At 35.1% G+C, this 22,500-nt stretch overlaps 1 protein-coding gene and 1 pseudogene across 3 annotated transcripts in view; one reads left to right on the forward strand and one right to left on the reverse strand.

Annotated features, from left to right (window-relative positions):
• GRIK2 (glutamate receptor, ionotropic, kainate 2) overlaps window positions 1-22,500 on the reverse strand; it is a 960,410-nt gene that overhangs the window by 180,882 nt on the left and 757,028 nt on the right. For all 3 annotated transcript variants that reach the window (XM_006865837.1, XM_006865838.1, XM_006865839.1), the window contains exon 13: window positions 20,865-21,082. In XM_006865837.1, the coding sequence (XP_006865899.1) occupies window positions 20,865-21,082 (218 nt within the window). The remainder of the gene's footprint in view (window positions 1-20,864; window positions 21,083-22,500) is intronic.
• On the forward strand, window positions 1,491-1,919 carry LOC102835213 (annotated as a pseudogene).

The following is a 22,500-nucleotide window of genomic DNA, read 5'->3' on the forward strand; positions in this document are numbered from 1 at the left end:
GCCAGACAGTTGACTTCCAAATTTCTTGTAAATCTTTATAGGAACAGAAAGCCTCATCTTTCTCTTGAGAAGGGACTGGTGGGTCTACACTGCCAATCTCACAGTTAGCAGACCAACATGTACTATATGAATGTTTATATATAAACATATTTCAAAGTTTTGCAACAACTTGATAAATTGTTATTGTTACATGCTGTGGAGTCGATTCCGACTCGGTAGTGGTTGCGTGCCATGGAGTCAGTTCCAACTCAGTGACCCTGTATAGGGTTTCTGAAGCTGTAAATTTTTACGGGAGCAGAAAGCCTCATTGTTTTCCCATGAAATAGCTGGTAATTTCGAATTGCTCACCTTGAGGTTAGCAGCCCGACTCATAACCCCTACACTACCAGAGCTCCTTATTCCAACTCATAGCAACCCTACAAAGGGTTTCCAAGGAGCAGCTGTTGGATTTGAACCGCTACCTGTGGTTCGCAGTCGAGGGCTGATCCTACGTGTTGTTGTTATGTGCCTTGGAGTCGGTTCTGACTCATAGCTACCCTATATAGGGTTTCCGAGACCGTAAATCTTTACAGGAGCAGAAAGCCTCATCTTTCTCCCGAGAAACATCTGGTAGTTTTGAACTGCTGACTGTGAGATTAGCAGCCCGATTTGTAACCACCACGCTACCAGAGAGATCATATGTGTCACACCAGAAGTCCAGAATGTGTATAGAATTTAGCAAAAAATCTGGTTGATTTAGACACTATTTCAAGAAAATACTATTCCTGGAAATACTAGAACATTCTTTAGACACTATTTTACTGACAATGAATCTTTAATGCTTGTTACTTATTTTTTTTTTTAATCATTTTCTTTGTTCAGTGAAAATAAGGGACTTTGTGTAGCAGTAATAAGGCTCAAAGTCTTTAACACTGAAACAAGGAAAAAGCAATAAGATCAAATATACCCATGAGGGAAGTACTAGAGGTCATTTTTACAAGCTATTGAGAGTTGCTTTCTTTGTATGTTTCCCTTTATTTTTAAAATACATTCATGTGGTGATTATGAAATATATGTGTTATTTTCATAAGAAAAAAAAAAACAAATTTAAAATTATACGGTTCACTATTCACAGAAAAGCAAAACAAGCAAAATAGAAGTTTTTGTCCTATTTAAGTATTAATTATGAACATGAATGGTTGAAGCAAATATTATACAATTTTTAAAAGATAATGCAATATAAAATGCACTGATAAAATGTAATTCTGCATATACATTTTATCTTTTCATCAGTATCAAAGAGAACTCTGGAATGTTTGCTAATTAGCAGTCTACAATCAAACCCAAATTATTAATGAAACAAAAATGCAATTGTGAATTGAAACAAGATGGCCGATTTACCATAAGGAGCTGTCAAGGGCTGGAAATAGGTGTGCCTAGCAGCAGATTTGAAAAGCAGCTTCTCTTCACGGCATCGTTTTTTATACCATCTGATAGCATCTTGATTCACCATGGCAGTGGCAGCAGTAAAATGGGCTCTATCAAACAGAACTGCTTTGAAACATTTACTTCCAGTTCAAAATGGCACTTTATATTGTGTTTGTCATAAATCTACATATTCTTCTCTTCCAGATGACTATAATTGCAAGGTAGAGCTTGCTTTGACGTCAGATGGCAGGACAATAGTGTGTTACCACCCTTCTGTGGACATTCCATATGAGTACACAAAAGCTATCCCTCGACCAGATCCTGTGCATAATAATAACAAAACACATGATCAAGTGCTAAAAACCAGACTAGAAGTAAAGGATGAGCCCCTTGAGCAAGGACCCATGATAGAACAACTTAGCAAAATGTTCTTTACTACTAAGCACCGGTGGTATCCTCATGGATTGTATCACAGATGTCATAAGAAATTGAATCCTCCAAAAGACACATAATTTCAAGGTTCTCATTAGGAATCAGAAAAGAATGTTATGCTTTGCCTCATTTGCCACTTGAGAAAATATGATCTGGTGTAGTCACTACTATGTTAAATAATAAAATAATAATAATACAATAAAAAATGCAGTTGTGTATCAGATCTTAGTATTAACCATTGGGAAACTGATTATATTTATAGAAATACAAGCATTCATCTTAAGGGAAATTATTTCAGCTTGTACAGAAGTTTAACAATTCAACTACTAAGCCCCTAATGAAGAGGATAGTAGCAAGCACATTTCAAGGGCTTATCATATATTTAGTATTTTAAATGTATGACTCTAATATTTAATCTTGATTCCAATCTATCAGATATATATGTACATTAGTTTACTTCTAAGGAAATTAAGGCTTTTGTTGTTAAGTGCCTCCGAGTTGGTTCCGACCCATAGCAACTCTGTATTCTGACCCTGTATAGGGTTTCCAAGGAGCAGCTGGTGAGCTTGAACTGGCAACCTTGCAGTTCAAATGGCTTGGCAGTCTGGTACATTAACCCACAGCACCACACCAGGACTCCCAGGAAATTAACGTTAGGAAAGGTTAAATAATTCCTAGTAAGTGGCAGATAAAGGATTCTATGCCACTACCTAGACTATGGATTTAATCATTATGTTAAACTGCATTGTATTGACTCAATAATCATTTATATCCATTACGAATGCTGCTCTCCATCTCCTTCGTCTTTATTTAATTGTTTTGTAATAAATTAAAATGAAGCATAAGCTCATAGTGTTCTGAAAACAGTCAAGGGACCTACAAAGAAAACTAATTTATTGTGTAACCCCTAATTAGCTGTAATTATAATATTTAATAAATGAAACATCTACCTTTAGAGATAATCAAATCTTTTCAGAGAACTCCACTAGTGCTGTGGCATATACAATAGGCTAGTAACAATCAAAAACATTATTCAAATGCTGTCAGGAAACATAGAAGTACAATTTATTGCCAACCTTGAGCTTTTCTTCCTTTAAAACAGATTTAATATGGAGCATGGGTATAAGGAAACTGAATTATATAATCACTCATAATTTTATTCTAATTAAGGCAGCACTTTTTATTCTTATGAAACATACTTTCACACACACACACACACACACACACACAGAATTCACTCATCTGGAAAGTTGGCCATTTATGAAATTTTTACAGAATTTCTCTGGATACAGAGGTTAATGAAAGCTCACCCAAGAACACATTACATCACTAGGTACAGCCAGTCACACACATCAATATAAAGACAGAAGAATCCAAATTATTTTAGAATCTGATTCTCTTAAGAATAAAGCATTTATCATTAATGTTTTACCTAGTCTTATCTTTTGAAGCAGTGTTTTAAAGAATCTATTATATCCAGTTTGCAATTACCAACATACATTAATAAACTATAAAGTTTATTTTCCCTTTTTACAATCTATATTGAGTAAGGGAAAATGATATTTAAAAAATAAAGATAACATATAAATTGTACTGGTCATATGACAGATTGCTTTCAAAGGAAAAAACAGTTCTATATTTTCTTTAAAGAAAAATCTTAACAGTTAATGATGGCCCCATCAGCAAATTTTGGTAGACCTCATTTTGATTTATGATGAAATAGAAGAATAAATTTAACTAACACGTATTGTCTTTAATCAGCCCTTAATAATAGAGGCCATGATGTCAATAATGCTATTTCAGGCTTTGGGACAGGAATAGAAAAACAAGTGAACACAAGAAAATCCCACTGAACAAAGATGTTGATTAGTTTAAAGTACATTTCAAAAAGAATAGTTTTGCCTTGAAAAAGACACTATTTTGTTGTTGTTGTTGTTGTGAAGTGCTGTCGAGTCGGTTCCTAACCATAGCGACCTTGTTGTAGCATTTTTGAGGAGCAGCTGGTGAAAAGACACTATAGTGGATGAAAAATCAAGAACTTTAGCTGTCAAGGGTATTCTGGGTATTCACTTTTTAATTGAGAGTCCAGGTGTGGCATTGTAGGATAAGCACTAGACCAGAAGTTTGGTTTGAATCACAAGGTCAGTGGTTCAAACCCACCAGCCGCTCTTCAGAAACCCTATTGATGGTCTCTATGAGTCAAAGCCGACTCAATGCACTTAACAAAACAACAACAACTTTTTAATTGATAGGCTATTTACAGGAATAGGGGAGTATGTCTTTGCTGGTACTCTAAAGTTGGATCCTCCTCACAAAAGCAAAACAAACAAAAACCACTGAGGTCAGTATAGTTAGTAAATTTTTCATAGTCATGAAATTTCCTTAATACTTAACAATGCAGAGTTTGGGCTTTTTGCATTTGTTTGAGAAATATCAAATTATGCTTTTTTTCAAAGGTACTTATATAGAAGAAACAAAATTTTCATTTAAAAAAAATTAAAACATTCAAATGTTTAAAGTACAGTTTTTGTCAGCAATATTTATCTCAGCCTATTTGTCATGTCCAAAAATATGGCCTTCTAGAATTTCTTTCAAAATGTTGCCTAACTAGTGGTTATAAACTCCTACAGTGACAACTGTTATCCATTATCCAGCACTTGACATGCCAGCTCAACATCACTATATTAACTGACTTTCCAGTTTTCTCTCTCCCAGTGGGGCCCCTCTCTCCTAAGATTGATGAGGTGAGACTCAGTGTTTGAGCTGCCATCCTGACTTGACAAACAGCATGAGTGGTCAGTTCCCCCCCTCCCCCACCCATACTCCCGCACAGACTGAAGGAAGGAAGAAAAGGGAGGGAGAGAACCACAGTGGATCTGGGAAAGCACTTGTTTTCCAGGACAATTTAAACGTTTTTCTCAGATTTTACACTTCAGTCAAACACATCACTTCTTTCTTTAGTGAAAGTGCCCCAAGGCTGCATTGGTACATATTAGAAATATAAAAATTAGAAAGGGATTAAACTTCTGTCCCTCAGACATTTTAGAGAAGCTACTTTCTAAGATAAAAGTCACTGCTCCTTCCTAGTTAAAATACACTGAAATTCTAATTACTTCTTATAATTCCCAAAATGGTGTTATCGCTTACTTTTTAACTATTGAATTCACTCTGGCAGAGCTAGGGTAATAAAAGCCATCATATTCTAATTTTCAGACAGCTTGATAGAACCAATGTTCTTAGTATAGATAAAGTGTAATGAAGCACTTTCTTTCCCATAGGAAAGTCTTCAACTCATATGCTTTGATGCCAACTAGCCTTCACATCTGCTGTTTCACCATTGATGGCTGCAACTTGGCATGCTAAACTAGTGTCTGATGAAGCAGCTTTACTCAAAGGCACCATTTTATTTCCTGCAATGAGAACATAGTAAAATGGTGTTGGTTTCCTGTAGGCCTTATGCAAATCCCTGTAATAAACATAGGATCAGACCTCACATACAATTAGTTGTGTGTTAGATGAGGGAAAGGGTAGAAAGGCTACCTCCTTACTTTCCCTGGGTAAAAACAAATTCCCTTACTCTGCAAATAAACCAAAAGAATAGTAAAGGATTGGTTTAAATATTTGTTTTAAACATGACTAATTTTATAACAAAACTATAACAGATACTAAGACTAGGAACTTTAAAATGCTAATTGTGCTTGATTAAATAAATATTACCATCTGCTTAATATTGATAGTAATCTACCACATATAGAGAACATTTTTAAACCAATAATAAAAATGAATTTATAATCATATGACTACCAATATTTCTACTAGAGATTTCATTTAGTTATCATGTGGAAAGTGAAAAACACAACAATGAAACCTAGGAAATAATATTAATCACCAAACTGCCTGTTGGTCAATTACATAAAGCTTTTAACCAAGGCTTCAAACCAGTTCTTTCTTATTTGATCCCTTGCTGAAAATTTGCATTTCCACCTTCCCCAGATATACTGAATCAGAATCTACATTTTAACAAGATCCCCAAATAATGCATATAGATTCCCAGATAATCTTGTTAATATGTAGATTCTGATTCTATAAGTCTGGGGAAGGTAATGTAAAGTTTCAGCAATGCATTGAAGTGGAATTAACTGGTTGCTTTTAGTCACAAACCTAAGTAAACAAAATATTTAAATGAAAAGTTTCAACTGAATCCTGGTGTAGTGCTGTAGGATAAGCACTGGACTGCTAACCCAAAAGTTGGTGGTTCAAATCTTGAAAAAACTAAAAAAGGTCACTATGAGTTGTATCCGACTTAAAATGAACAATGATTTGTTCTAAACACACATTTCAAGCAGATAACTTGAAAGAAATAAGAATTTGGTTTGACGTTGTGTTAAGAATCATCTAGTCAGTTCTGACTCACACTGGCCCTGTATAGGGTTCCAAGGTACTGCTGGTGAGCTTGAACTACAGACCTTGCAGTTCAAACCCACCTTATGGTCCAGGGCTTATCCTACAGCACCACACAAGAACTCCTAGTTGGTTCAATGAGTTATCATCATTTTATGCCTTAGTCTAATCTGCTGTGGGCTCTGGGTTTTAAAAAAAAAAAGCCCACACTGATATGAAAACCATGGAGTAAATGTAGAAACTATTGATGTCAATAAATTGCAGGGTTATTTAAATCTCAAGCTAAATGAACTGTGCTAGCACATTAAAATCACCTGAGGATGTTTTAAAACACACAGATGAATAGGATCTCACCTCAAGATATTATGAATTAATTGGATTGGAGAAGGTCCCAGACTTCATGATTCAAAAGCTCTCCAAATAATTCTAATGTGGCATGGCAAGGTAGGATAAGCACTGGACCTCAAGGTCAATTTGAACTGAAAGGTTGGTAGTTCAAACTCACCATCTGCTCCTCAGAAACTCCTCAGAAACTCTATACAGGTTCTATATAGGGTCATTATGAGTCAGAACTGACTCGATGGCAGTAATGACAACAGTGTACAGCCAGGCTAAGAACTACTGAGTTAATCAAACAGAAATTTTAAACTTGTTGTTATTTGCCATTGAGTTAACCTTTGACTCACGGTGACCTCAAGCGCAATAGGATGGAGCATCATGATGTATACGGATATTGCTGAGTGATTTTCTAGAAGTAGATAGGCCTTTCTTCTTAGTTTGTATTAATCTGTAAATTCCACTGTAATTTACAATACATCATAGCAACAAGCAAGCGTATACTGACAGATGGGTGGTAGCTGAGTTTGAGTACATTGGCTGAGAATTCAATAGTCTCATATATCTCCAAACAAAAAGACAAACCCACTGCCATTGAGTAGATTATCCCTTCAGATTGTGCCACTGAGAAGTGTACCACTCAACTACTACTGCCCTCTTTTAATACTTGTTGCTGTTAAGTGCCATTGAGTATGTTCCAATTCACAGCAACACTCTTAGGGTTTCTAAGGAGCTGGTGGGTTTGAATCACCAACCTTGTGATTAACAGTCCAGTGCTTATCCTATAGTGCCATACCAGGACTCCCTTTTAAAACTTAGTAAATGATATATAAAAATGGGTCAAAATAATGACCCTATCCCTTGCAGAAATAATTATTGATACAGAAATTATGAGTATGTCATTAAAAAAAAAAATAAAGAACCAGTTCTTATTGCCTTTCATACACAGGACTGTATTTCCAAGAGACCTACAAGCTATTCAGTTATATAGGTTGCAACACTGCTATACCTCTTACAACATCTGTAGACCAAAGAGTGGACCCATAAATTGAAGCAGTCCTCAAATTAGAAAACCAAATGAAATGCTCACTATTGCCAAATCTGTTGGGCAATAATCCAGAATCTATTATACATACATGGACTTCTGGTGTGGTGCTGTAGGATTAGCACTGGACTGCAAACCACAAGGTCAGCAGTTCAAAGCCACCAGCAGCTTCTCGGAAACGCTATACATTGTCACTATGAGTCAACTGATTTAACAGCAATTAACAAAAACAAACATTATACATACATAAAAAGAAACAAAAGATACTGGTGTTGAGTCAATTTATGACTTAATGACCTATAGGGCAGAGGAGAACACCATTGTGTTTCCAAGATTATAAAGCTTTATGTGAGAAAGCTGCCTCAACTTTCTCTCATGGAAGGTTGCTGGGTTTCAATGCTGACCCTAATGTATAAGTAGCTACAAAGTATCAGTAAATCTATTTTTTTTTTTTTTTACTCAAACTTTGATGGATGCTAATAAATCTATGTTCATGTTAATATTTTATTTTTAAATAAAAGAGTTCTATCTGTCCCCAAACTAAAAGTTGAGCTTTGTTTTATCTAAATTACTGAGGAGAAAATAATGTGTCCCTACTGAGCTCAATTTATACCAAATTAAAATGACTTTGAAATAGGGGTAAGGTAGAATCCCCACTGGATAGTTTTCCACTTTTCCAGATGGATCTGGTGAAAGGGGATAGAGGATGATGGTGATAGGATTTTGTGATTCAATTGTAATTGTTAGCAGGATTAATTATGATTGTCAGAACTGTAATTGTAGAATATGTTTAACTAAAAGTGAGGAGTAGTTAATCTTTCATTTCAGGAACAGATGATCCCAGGAACATCAAGAAGAGCATGAGTGAAGCATGAGATCCCTACCTAGAAAAGTGGGGACAGCAGAGATGGCAGCAGAGACGAGGCAGTACCAAGGAGAGACAGAGCAGCAGCAGGCTCTAGGCCCATGGACTGAGCAAGGCTGTGTACTTGTGGGCAGGAGGCAGCCTTGAAGAATGCCCTTTGGGCATTTAAAGGAATATATATATTATTTTGTATATGTACATAAAATAATTTTTCTTTGTGAAATATAAGATGCAAATGGTGAGCCACAGGAAGGAAGTAGTATAACTGTTGTTGCCCGGAGGGGATTGAGATGAAATGAAGTATATTATTTGTTGACTGTAAAGCTGATAATCTTGTCTGCAAACATTCATTTAATTCAAAATAAAAAGTTTAAATAAATAAATAAATAAATAAAATAATGGTATATAGCAAGTTAGAAACACTTAAATAAACGGGGCTACTCTTGCATGAACACATTCTAAAAGAATCATCTTTGTATTTTATCTCTGTAACATGTTATTGTTATTAGGGGCCATCTAGTCAATTTTGACTCACAACAACCCCATATAACAGAATAGAACTGCTGCATAGAATTTACTAGACTGTAACATTAGCAGAAGCAGATTGCAAGATTTTTCTCCTGTAGATCTACTGGGTGGGTTTGAACAACAAACCTTTTGATTAGCAATTGAGCACTTAAATATTGTACCACTAGGGCACCTTTCAAGTAACATAGTGAATTAAAAATTATCATATTGTCAAATAATTCTTTCTGGTGGTGGAAAATAATTATAATAGTAATTGTGATGCACATTGAAAGATATAATCCAATTTTGTAACTAAGTGGCAACAATCAATTATTAAACATTTTGTGTGTACGTGTGTGTGCACAGGCCATACTTAACTACAGAATTTACTAAATAAAGTGTGTGAAAGACATTTTAAGACTCAGACCTGAAGGTGAAACATATTAAATTAAAAAATAATTTTTGATGATCTATTTTATTTTCAAAAACTATTTTTTTTCAGGTATGGTTTCTACAACTTCAAAGGAACATTATAAAATGTTTTGCTATCAATCTGGCAAGAGGAAAATAAACATTCATTTCAGAAAACAGTTTAAAAGTACAAAAACATATTATAGTAGAGTTTTGAGAGTTTACTTCTGTAATATGTGATTCTCTTACAATAAATGTTATACTTGCATTACCATCACTGATCTAAATAAAAAGAACAAACAAAACAATACATTTTGCTGAAAAAAATCTAAGAAAAGTCTAGTGAAATCATGTTACTAATCACATATAGTTAAGTAACAATTATTATCCTTCAATTCAAAAAGAAATGCTCAACTTACATTCTTCTGGCATTTAAGAAGCAAAAATCACTGATGCTTTTAAAACAGTCATTGCAGGCATGAAAATCACTAATTCAAACATCAAAACATATACTGTCACCCCAACATAATTTAATTTTACAAGATCATAGGACTGATAAGATCAGAATAAGTGACAGACTATAAAGATCATGTTATACCTATATCTGCCCCCAATGACTTCAGGTGTATGTTTTATAAAGGTAATATGATCAAACAGTTGAGGTCATGTGGGTGAGCCAAAATGACTGTTGCACTTAGTTCTTTTGCATAATGATGGTTATGACACAATATCTTTGGTTATTACTTTTGTCACTGATACTATGAGTCCCTTGGTTATTGCTTTCATAATTAATAAGTCACTTAACCTCTCCATGGCCCAGTTTCCTCATCTGTTAAATGAGCATAATGATAATTACTTCCTACCTTCCTTAGGGGATGCTGTGAAGATTAATGAGCTGGTATTATGAATGTACTTTGAGTTCTCCTAAAGAAGGATGCTGTACATACAAAAGAAAAGAAGATCTTTTGTTTATAGTATCAAGCAATAAAACTTTCCCCCCAATATGCAAATCTGCTTGCATATATTTCTAACACAATGAGCTATACTTACATAATAAATTGGCTTTTAAGCTACAGAACAACACAATTTAGTAGCTAGTCATATATTCTGAACTAAAATCCTTTTTGGTATGTGTTTCATCATTGAATGTAACATTCATTTTGCTGCTGGATAACTATAGACTTTGGTAACAGAAGTGAGGTGTTGCCATGCAAAAATCGAAATGTTTTTGTACACACATACTAGATGACAATGGAATCATTACAAGAGGCTGAAAAAATGTGAAATTGTGTTTTAAGGGTATTTTTTTGAGTATGCCTCATACTTGTGGGATGACATCAAGAACTTTATACATGAAGAGAGCAAAAAGTCATTAAAAATACACTTAAAAAAGAATAGAAACTTTCAAAGGGCAACTCTAGAAGGTAAAGTATCATAATGAAATGTGCAAAGACCTGGAGTTAAGAACATGATCAGAATTTCTTAAACTGAAACAACTAAAAAAAACCCTCAAGCCTCAGTTTCTTAGGTTAAAATATTGGAAGATTCTCTGGACAAACATTAAATAGTGCAGAGAGTATTAAAAAAAAAAAAAGATGGAAGGAATAAACAGAGTCACTGTACCAAAAAGAATTGGTTAATGTTCAACCATTTCAAGAGGTTACATATGATTAAGACCAATGGTATTAAAGGAAGAACTCTAAGCTGTACTAAAGGCATTGGTGAAAAACAAGGCTTCAGGAATCGATAGAGTATAAATTGAAATATTTCAACAAACCAACCAATGCAGCATTGGAGGCATTCATTCTTCTATGCCAAGAAATTTGGAAGATAGCTACCTAACCAAAAAATTGGAAGAGATACATATCTGTGCCTATTCCAAAGAAAGATGACCCAATATAATGTGTAAATTAATGAAAAAATATAATTAATATCACATGTAAGTATTTAACTTAAGATAATTTTAAAACAGCTGCAGCAAAAAATTGGCAAGAAGCTGCCAGAAATTCAAGCTGGATTCAGAATAGGACAAGGAACGAGTGATATCATTGCTGATGTCAGACGAATCTTGGCTGAAAGCAAAGTAATGTTTTATTGACTAAGCAAAGACATTTTATTGTTGATCATAACAAACTATATTTTTATAATATGTGGATTGCATTGTAAAGAATGGGAATTCCAGAACAGTTAATTGTGATCATGAGGCAACCTGTATGTAGTCTGAGAAGCAGTTGTTAGAACATAACAACAAGTTGCTGGATGGTTTAAAATCAGGAAAGGTGTGCATCAGAGTTGTATTCTTTCTTACTTATTCTACCTGCATCTTTCTTACTTATTCTACCTGCATGCTGAGCAAATAATCTGAGAAACTGGATGATATGAAGAAGAACATGGCATCAGGATTGGAGCTAAGACTCATTAACAAACTGAGATATGTAGCTAGCACACAACTTCTTGCTGGAAGCAAATAGGATTTAAAACACAGATGAAGATCAATGACTTCAGTATTCAGTATGGATTCTTCTCAGTGTAAAGAAAATAAAAATCCTTATCAATGGACCAATGACTAACATCATGACAAATTGAGGAAAAATTGAGGTTGTCAAAGACTTTAGTTGCTTAGATTTCCAATCAATATTCATAGAAACAACAATCAAGAAATAAAATGACATTATTACACTGGACAAAACTGTTGCAGAAAACCTCTTTAAGAACAAACAATGTCACTTCGAGGACTATATTATACCTGACCTGAGCCAGGGTATTTTCAATCACCTCATTTGCATGTGAATGTTGGACAAGGAATAAGGAAGACAGTAGAAGAATAGATGCATTTAAATTATGGTGCCGATGAAGAATGTTGGAATTACCATGGACTGCTAAGAGAATGAGCAAATTTGTCTTGGAAAAAGTACAGCCAAAAAGCGGCTTAGAAGTGATGATTGCAAGCCTTCATTTCTTGCACTTTGCACATGTTGTCAGGAGGGACAAGTCAACTGGAAAAGGACATCATGCTTGGTAAAGTAGACAGTCTATGACAAAGAGGAAGACCCCCCAATGTGATAGACTGACACAGTGGCAGCAACAATTGGTTCAAACAGAACAATACTTGTGAGGATAGCTCAGAAATGGGCAGTGTTTTAATGTGTTTTACATAATGCCACTACAAGTCAGAACCAACTCAACAGTAGTGAACAACAACTTGGAAGATAGAAAATGCACTAAAAAAAATCTGGAGTTGGCCAGAGACGTTGAGGAAAAAAATGACAAAAATTTTAAAGTATCAGCTGTATACATTTAACTATGTAACATAAGGTAATACAAGAATGAGGGACTTAATGTTGTTGTTGTTGTTGTTAAGTGCTGTTGAGTCTATTCCGATCCATAGCTAGCTTGTATAGGGTTTCTGAGGAGAAGCTGGTGAGTTTGAATCGCTTCTTAGTTAACAACAAAATAAGTAAAAATAGTGAGGACCCGGAAAGAAGATTTTAAGAAAGGAAAAGGAAGGAATGATGACTGGGTAGGACTATGCAAATGTGAAGTACTAGTGGCCCACCCAGGAGATTGGGCAGCTTGCAAATAGTGTAAATAAAGGATATGGTAACCTTGTGGGATGAGACAATGTAAATAGGTTTATTTAATCGGAATATGGGGATTGGTCAGCTTTGCCATTTGTTAAAAATGCTAAACTTTGAAATTGACCATCCCATAGAAAGAAGAGCCAAGATTAGAGCATACTCTTTATACCCAAAACCCTGCACTGAACTTCCTTGGCTCCAGGAGACAGAGAGTTGTGATCCTGGAGATGTTGAGAAACAGAGAGAAGCAATGACACAGAAATGGTAATGGCAGATGCTACAGAAACAGGAGACCTGCAGGAGTAGTCCAGCAGCCTTCTGAACACATGGATGGAGAAAGTTGAATGCCTTTGGGCAGAAGTCTTGCTGGCAAAGTAGGGTGTTTGCAGGCATTGGTGGAAATAAATTTGCTGATCTACAGAGCTAGATTGGAGTACCTTTGGGCCAAAGTTTACTTGTAGAGTGAGGTGTGTCTGCCTACTTAACTGGCAGATTTGAGAGCTTTGTGACACTTTTTCAAGCAGGGCAGAAGGCAATTGCCCCTGGGCTAGTGGGAGGCGTGTCTGTTGTCACGCAGCTGAGAAGAGGCTATCCTGATTTGAAGAAATGTATCCTGATTTATTTCTGATCCTGAATTGTAATCTGTTGCTTCCCTAATAGACCCCATAAATGTGTGTGATCTGTGAGTTCTGTGTCACTATTTCAAGGAATTATTGCACCAGTAGCTAAGTAGAGAGTACCATGGGAGGATGGAGACTTCTGCCTCATAGGAATCAGCCTTGGGCTGCTGATGTTGATGATTTTGTTTCTCTGTCTCCCTGGTGAAGTTATAGGAGGTCAGGCACTATCCACACACCATATTTATAGGTCATGCAAATACAGTTTGCTTGACCATGCTTAAAATATTCCTAAAATTTGCATTTTAAACTTAGCCATGCTCTCCGTTGGTACTGTTGCTGTTGTTAAGTAGAGGCAAGTCAGTTTCAACTCATAGCAAGCAACCCAGTACAGTATAGGGTTTCCAAAGATTAGCTGGTGGGTTTGAACCACCGACCTTGTGGTTACTTTCAGGGTGTATGCCACACCGCCACACCAGAATTTGTCTCTCTGTTGTTATTGTTAAGTGCAGTCGAATTGGTTCTGACTCATAGCAAACTTGTATAGGGTTTCAGAAGAGTGTCTGGTAGGTTTGAACTATCCACCTTGCAGTTCAAGCCAACCTTTGGGTCCAGTGCTTTATCCTACCTAGCATTTATTAAATGGGCTGGGATGGGGGGAACTATTGGAGGGTTTTAAAAAGAATGCAGAAATGATCATATTAGCATTTTTTAAAAGTTACTCTGGTTATTGTATAGAGAACAATACGGCAAAATTAGGAACAATTAAGAATTCAATAGCTATTATAAAATTTTGGAGAGACATGATCTGTTCTCAATCAGGATTGTTGTTAAAGGCCGTTAGTGGATTCTGACTCATAGTGACTCTGTATAGGGTTTCAGAACTATGGCTGGTGTGTTTGAACCACTGATCTTGTGGTTAACAGTCCAACGCTTATCCTACAGCACAACACCAGGACTCCTCAGATCCCCCAAATTCAGAGGATAGTAGTGAACAAAATAAAATATATACCAAGTGGAACGGAGAGGTCTTGGGAGGTGCTTAGAGATGTTGGAATACTCATATCTTTAGAGTAAATACAATTCCTGCCACATAGCAAATATTTAGTGACTGAAAACTTGATTTCTTTTAACTGAATATTTATACTACGTGATTGAGTATGAAAGACAAATATTGATACTGGCTACAATGGATTTCACAATCATTCCACCAACACTCACTGCCATCAAGTCATTTCTGACTCATAGTGAACCTGTAGGACAACTTTCTCTTGCTGAACAGCTGGTAGGTTTGAACCTTTGACTTTGTAGTTAGCAGCCCCAAACGTAATCCATTGCACTACAAGGGCTCCATTCACAATCATTAAATTAAAAAAAGAGTTGTAAAAAAATGAAATTTATTTATGTTAAATATTTTTTTAAATTCTCACGTTTTGACATACATTCCTAAAACAATTGTTAGTTTCACCTTGATATATACAAGCATATCTTATTTTGTTGTTCTTTGTAGCCATGACACTTTGTATACAGAATGAAGGTTGTGGCAACCTATGTCAAGCAAGTCTTTGGTGCCACTTTTCCAACAGCATGTGTTTACTGTGTCGCATTTTGGTAATTCGAACAAACATTTTCATAATGCTATTGCACACCTAGTAGACTACAGTATGGTATAAATAGAACTTTCATATGCACTTGGTAACCAAACTTTGTGTGGGTTGCTTTCTTGCAATATTCACTTTTCTATAGTGGTCTGAACCCGAATCTACCATATCTCCATGGTATGTTTGTACCATTTCAAAGTACAATCAAGAAAAGAACGAAAAACACCCCACAGGTTTATTATCTCACTAAAATGAAATTTCTGTACTTTTTTCCTGTTTTCTGACAATAACCAGTGGAACGAAGAAAGGTAAATCACAGGGACACACAAACACATGATATGAAATCTTTTAAAATCTATTTCAGAAATATTTATCCAATAATAAAGCATGGTAACACATTCCCTTTATCATGCTTAAAATAATTCTAAATGCTGCATTTTAAAATTAGCAGTGTGTTCTAGTAATAATATGTATCAAGGTCTTACTAAGTGCTCAACATGTCAAATAAACCTCCCATTTAATGCTCAAAATATTTCATGAGAATGTTCCTGATATTCATCCCAATAAAAGGTAAAGGATCGACAGTTCCTACCAAGTGCCAGTGTCCTTACCAAATATAGACATAAAAGCCAGTAATTAAGCTCAAGTTTGTTGGTTCCACAAACTCCTTCATTCTAAACAACTATTCAAATATGTATTTTTTCCAAAAGAATTAAGCAAAAAACTTCTGGTGTGGCACTGTAGGATCAGCACTGGTCGGCAAATCACAGGGTCGTCAGTTCAAACCTTCCAGGTACTCCTTGGAAACTCTTTACTGGGTTGCTATGAGTTGGAACTGATGGGATGGCACTTAACAACATTAGATATTTTTTGATACCACTTAAATTTTCTATTATGCTAGTGTTTTGTTTAATAACCATACAGGAGGACATAATTCACTTATAACTATTTTTTTCTTTTCTGATAGACTATACTAAGTAAGTACATCTGGCAAAATCAGAGACAGAAAATTTGTAGAAACTGGAAAACCTGAGTCATAGATTGCATAGAGATAGTATTATTCAGTATCATTTTATAAAATATATGACTCACTTTGAAAGTACAGAAATTCTCAAAAGAAACCATAAGAAATGAAGACTTGTTGTTAAGTGCCATTGAGTCAGTTCTGACTCAGCAGAACCCTGTGTAGGGTTTCCATGATGCAGCTAGTGGGTTTGAACCACCAGCCTTGCAGTTAGCAGTCTAGTGCTTATCCTAAAGTCTAGTGCTTATCCTAAAGCACCACACCAGGATTCCTGCTGAGATATTTTTGAGCATGTCTTATCCACATATAAATTTGATTAATTTTGCATAGTTCAGGGAGAAAAGTATAAACTTGGTGGCTAGTAACATTTTGAGTAGTATTCTGCCGTGATGTGAAGTTTTCATTTTAGTGTGCTAAATTTCCAGGCTCAAAGGACGATTTGAATCTTCTGTTATTGATGATGCCATGCAGTTCATTATTATTTACATAGAATAACACAGGAGAATTGTGTTAGTTTTCCAGTGATGGTGAAGTTTACACTTGTGTGTATATAGAGTGTAATGGATGTAGAAGAAAATAAGAAAAAATAAAACAATGAAAAATCTTCTTGAAAACAATATAATGGATGTCTTAAAGACACTATACAGTACACATGGACTATAGATAATAGGTAGAGTCAAGTATGTTCTTTAATAATGGAATTTTTCAATGTTGTAGCTGTATAACTGAGGCTTTGCAATACTGAAACTTTCTCTCCTTTAAAATCAGGAATCTTGAGCCAAATCTTCTGCAATATCAAAACTATATCATCCTTTAAAATAATTTTCTGGAAATGAGCATTGCAGAACAATTAGCTAACAGCAGGGTCTTGTTAAATGAGTAAAAACAAAATAGCAAATACTTTAGAAGATAATACCTTGAGGGTGCTTCCTAGAGTGTCTGCATCCATTGATGTTAATTAAAAACAGAAGAATGGTAACAAATGTAAATAGACTAAGCACAATAGTCTTTGCTTCATTGTAGAGTTTCACAATGAGCATGCATTTGTTTGAATTCCAGATCTTTAAGGATTTTTATATGTATTATTACTTCATATCCATGACTGAGATACATATTTAGCTTAAGCAACAAAGAATGACATGAATTTAAAATTAGTGTAAATCGAAGACTATGTATTAGAAAATCAACATTTAGCATATTCTTTTAAATTCTGATTTTTTTTCTTCTAATTACAATAAGAATTCAGCTTGCACTCAAGTTAACATAAGTAAGGCAATTGTCAGTTTAGCCTTTATCATTTTATGGTTTATATTGACTAGTGTGTGCACATTCTAAAAGGTTTCAATTCAAAGAAAAGTTCTGTGCTGTTAGAAGCAGAAAGTCGTTGCATGTCAATTTTCTCCAGGTGCTAACGGCACCCTGGGTGGGAGACAGAAAAACAAGAGATGAAAGAAGAAAAGTCAGCAGCAAGGAAAAGTGGAGGCAGGCAAAAATGACACTATGGAGAGTAAATGAGTTATATAAAAAGAAGAATGGAAGATTGGAAAGGTAAAAAAGGGACAAAAGAGTTTAAAAGAGAAAAAGTGTCATATAGGTAAGAGTAAAAGAAATTTGTTTTGGAACTGAGATCTTTAAAGATAAACTTTCCTCATAGTATAAAAGAACTTTAAAATTAAGGTATTCAAGTGTACAGAAAAAAATATATAAGTGAAATTAAAATTCTCAAAATATTTATGTCCAATCACTTGAGTTATGTACTTACTTTGTTTTCTTTTACAAACTCAACTTCAAAAGTTCCTCGTATATTGGAATAATTTAAATGCATCACATAATCATTCATTACAAAACTGTTGATACTGTATGCATTTAGATATTTTAACAGCTGGTTTCTGGGGGATAAAGTGTTACAAGAAATACCAACTCTTATCATTGTAAATAGTCTATTGGGAAACAACATAGGTAAATCATAACTAATACATCAAAGAGCATCAAATAGAATACTACATTTTGCTAATATTGATTACTCTGTGTGAATGGCAGTGATTTTGCAATTTAAAATGTAAAAATATGCATGGAATCTTTAATCTAATCTTATTCAAAATTCACATAAGATTTTTAAAACATTTTAAATGTTATCAACCAAAAAATCCCACTCCCATCAAGTCAGTATAGACTCATAGTGACCCATGGTTTAGGGTTTATGAGGTTGCAAATCTTTACATGAGCAGATGACCTCAACTTTCTCCCACAGAGAAGCTTGTGTGTGTAAACTGCTGACCTTGTGGGTAGGGGTCCAGTGCTTATCTTACAGTGCCACAGAAATTGAGATAGGCTATGACTAAATTAGGAGCTCTGGTAGCGTAGTGGTTACGAATCGGGCTTCAAACCGCAAGGTCAGCAGTTTGAAACTACTAGCTGTCCCGCGGGAGAAAGATGAGGCATTCTGCTCCCGTAAAGATTTACAGCCTTGGAAACCCTGTATAGGGTCGCTATGAATTGGAACTGACTTCACGGCACACAGCCACAACCACCATGACTAAATTGTCTATCTTTAAAATGTTGGTATCCTCCAGGACACCACCGTACCCACTGCCATCAAATGGACTCCAACTCAAAGTGACCCTATGCAAGGTTTCCAATCTTTATGGGATCAGAGCACCTCATCTTACTCCCCAGAGTGACTGGTTGGTTTGAATTGATGGCCTTGTGTTTAGCAGTCAAGGACTCTATCAGGACACCACCAGCCCCTTCTCCCCTCACCTCCCCCAAAGAAATATACATAAATTTTATAAGAATTTGTATGAAGAATATTACATGATTATCTGGCTACATTGTTTTAAGCGAGATAAAACCTGTTCTATGTTTATTGCTTTATTTTTCTGTCTCCAACTAAACTATATTGCTAATGTTAGTTGCTGTCAGGTTGATTTTGACTCATAGCAATGGCGTTATGAGTAGCAAAAGAGTAGGACTTCACCAGCATGTCCTAGGCTGTACTCTTTACAAGAGCAAATTACTTGGTCTTTTATCCCATGGGTCCACTGAGTGAGTTTGAACCACTGACTTTTTTTTTTTTTTTTAATGTTTTATTATGAATTATGTGACTGTTTACATGGGAGAACATTAGCTTTACATTCATCCTATTGTATATCATTTCATTGCCATGGTTACAATCTCCTCCATGCATCATCAACCAACCAAAATGTATACCCCGTAAGCCGCTTAACCATTGTGCCATCATTTCTTCTTATAATTTCTGGAACATGAACATTAATTAGATCTTAGTTTTATAGAATGGCCAATGTGTAGTGCTATTTCTGATACTTACTAGGCCCTCAATTAATACTTTTAAAAAAGAATTTATTTCAGAGCTTTAGTTGATTATTTTTAAAGAAGAAACAAAGTTTACCACTTCCATACTACATTTGAACTGCCAGTAGTAGTTTCTAATGCATTGAAAGAAAACACCTATGTTTTTGATATATATATGTTGCCGTTAAGTGCCATTGAGTTGGTTCCAACCCATAGTGACCCTGTACAGGTTTTCTGAGGAGTAGCTGGTGAGCTTGAACTCACTCCTGACATTGGGGTTCAAACCAATTTTTTCAGTCCAGCGCATTAACCCACAGCGCCACACCAGGACTCCTTGCATGTATATATATAAAATTGCTGAAATACAAAAGGAATTGCTAAATGATAGTGACTTCCTAAAGTGGAATTTCCCCATCTGGGCTGTACTACTCCAGTTTCATGAAGTTAACAGGAATAAGAAGAGAGATAGTGAAGAAGAGGATAAGGCAATCCATACGCCAGGATCTTGGGGTAAATACACTTTCCATTTCAATGTTCCACTGGACTGTCACTTTGAAAACCACTTCACATCCAAAGTTACAGGCCATTTAAAACACTGTTTCCCAGAATATTAGATGGGTGAATTTACAGAAAATAAAAATTGTTCATGTGTTTTTCCTAAACCTCTTGTCGCCGAGGTGATACCCATAGGACAGAATAAAATACCCCATAGAGTTTCCTAGGCTGTAATCTTCTGTGGATGTACACTACCACATCTTTCTCCCTCAGAACAGCTGTTGTGTTCAACTCACTGAGCTTTGAGTTAGCAGCGGAGTGGTAACTGAACGCCTTTTCTTTTGGCTATAATCCTTATTTCTATTCTTTATCTCCAGGCGTCTCCTTGCTTCTTCTCAACAATGGGTAACATTCTTACATGCAATCAGTCAATTCTTCTTAAATAACCATGTCCCATGGACTCTGAATCTACTATTAAGCAGTTTGCAAGAAATGCATTACTTTATGTTATTAATTAAAAAAATAAAACCATGTAGGGAAAAAAATTGCAAAAATTGTTACCTTTGAGTAGATTTTCCTCCAAACAAGAAAAGAATACCTGTAAAGTAAAAACCCCTTACCATTTTCAAGTGTTAATATATTTTGCCTTGCATGAACATATATTTAGTTGTATGCTTGTTCACCTGCTGAGATGTATGCTAAAGAGGTATATGCTACTGATCACAAAAAGATATTGCTTTGGACTTACAGTCATGAATGGCAAAAGGTCAGTTTGTATTCCATCACTCTATCATTTTAATATATATACATTTGAATTAACCAATGAGATTTACCTTGAAGAAAGTCATGGTGGCTCCATCCTCCACGGCTCCATACTCTATCTTGGTTTGTTTAGCTAAATCATCAGCAGAGTCAATGGGGGATTCCATGCGCTCCACTGTCAGAAAGGCGGCTAAGTTAGCAGTATACGAAGAAATGATGATAAGAGTGAAAAACCACCAAATGCCTCCCACTATCCTGGTGGAGAGCGCTTTGGGCATGAGCTCAGAACCTAACAGAGATTAGGGGGGAAAGGTGAAACGAATACAGAGAATATGATCAGCAGTTAGGTACTTTTGGTCATAGTGGCAGAATGGAATCACTGTGTAGTAAAAGTTGAAATCATAAGGTCTACGTATTGCTTCAGTAAGCCAGCAACAACCATAGGATAAGGAGAGTGGAAGATAATTTCAGATTAACAGAGACTCCTAGGACATTTGTATTCAAGTATAGTGACAGGAGATATGAATTCAGCCCAAGATAGTAAATGGACCCGTTGAAGTATTAATAAGTGAAAATCCTTCCTAAAAATAGCATTAGAAGGAAGAAAAAGACCTCTCCAGTTTTATTAAAATAAAACCACTCACATTTTTTTTCATGTTCTTGTTCGTTATGCATGTTTTAAAAGAAATGACTTAAAATTTTCATTTATCATGTCAATATAGTTCCAAATTTTTATTCTGCTATTTGTCATTTTAAAATGTAGTATTATATAAGAGTATAAGAATTTCATGAACCCACATTCATTAAGGTTTTATGATTTTTTATTCCAGTTTGTATTTAAAAATGCAGTAGCAAATTATCTCTTTGTGCATTAGCAAATATCTCCCATCACTATAGTTAGTCTCAAAAAGGAAATAAGAATAGCAAAATTGCCACAAATTGATTTTATACATATATAAATATTTCAATGATATGTATCAGTAAACAGCTGGAGTTGCCTGCTCATGATATTGACAAGATAAATGGGACCTGATAATTATATTTACTTTTATTATTCATTTTAATTAATTTAGATATTTTTAACCCTAAGAACTTTGAAATCTGTTCTATTACCAATTAAGATTTAATTATAATTTTACCACATTGTTTACAATCTTAATATTGAAATGAAGACATTATCAGTATGTGTGCTTTGTTTTAAAAGAGAGGTATAATAAATTTATAGATATGTATAATATAGTATTATTCACTTTAAAATATACTGAATATAGAAACACATAGGCTACTAATGAATCCAAATTTTCGTAGAATTTGAGTAAAATGAAATGAAGCAAGGTGGACTCCTTTTTGCTATTTTGTTATAACTTATATATTTACTATAATAACTGATCCAGCAAGATAACACATCTATAAATGAAATGAAAAGTATGACAAATTATTCATATTAACATTAAAAAGTGGAATCTTAACTGTATCAGTATATCCAAACAGCCCATTTTATACTGCAGTTCATTTTACCCTTGCAATTCTAAACAACCAGTTTTTGTTTTTAAGAAAAGCAGACAGACTTGGACATGACAGCCAACTCCAGCTCCAGACTCTGCCTACAACTCTGTAAGGAAAAAAGCAGAAAAGTACCTTTCTGATGTTGTTGCTCCTATGCCCTGTTAGACACACACTTGGACATCGAAACACTAAAATATTCCC

This window comes from Chrysochloris asiatica, unplaced genomic scaffold (genome assembly GCF_000296735.1).
Source record: "Chrysochloris asiatica unplaced genomic scaffold, ChrAsi1.0 scaffold00084, whole genome shotgun sequence".
In the NCBI taxonomy this organism is placed as follows: Eukaryota; Metazoa; Chordata; class Mammalia; order Afrosoricida; family Chrysochloridae; genus Chrysochloris; species Chrysochloris asiatica.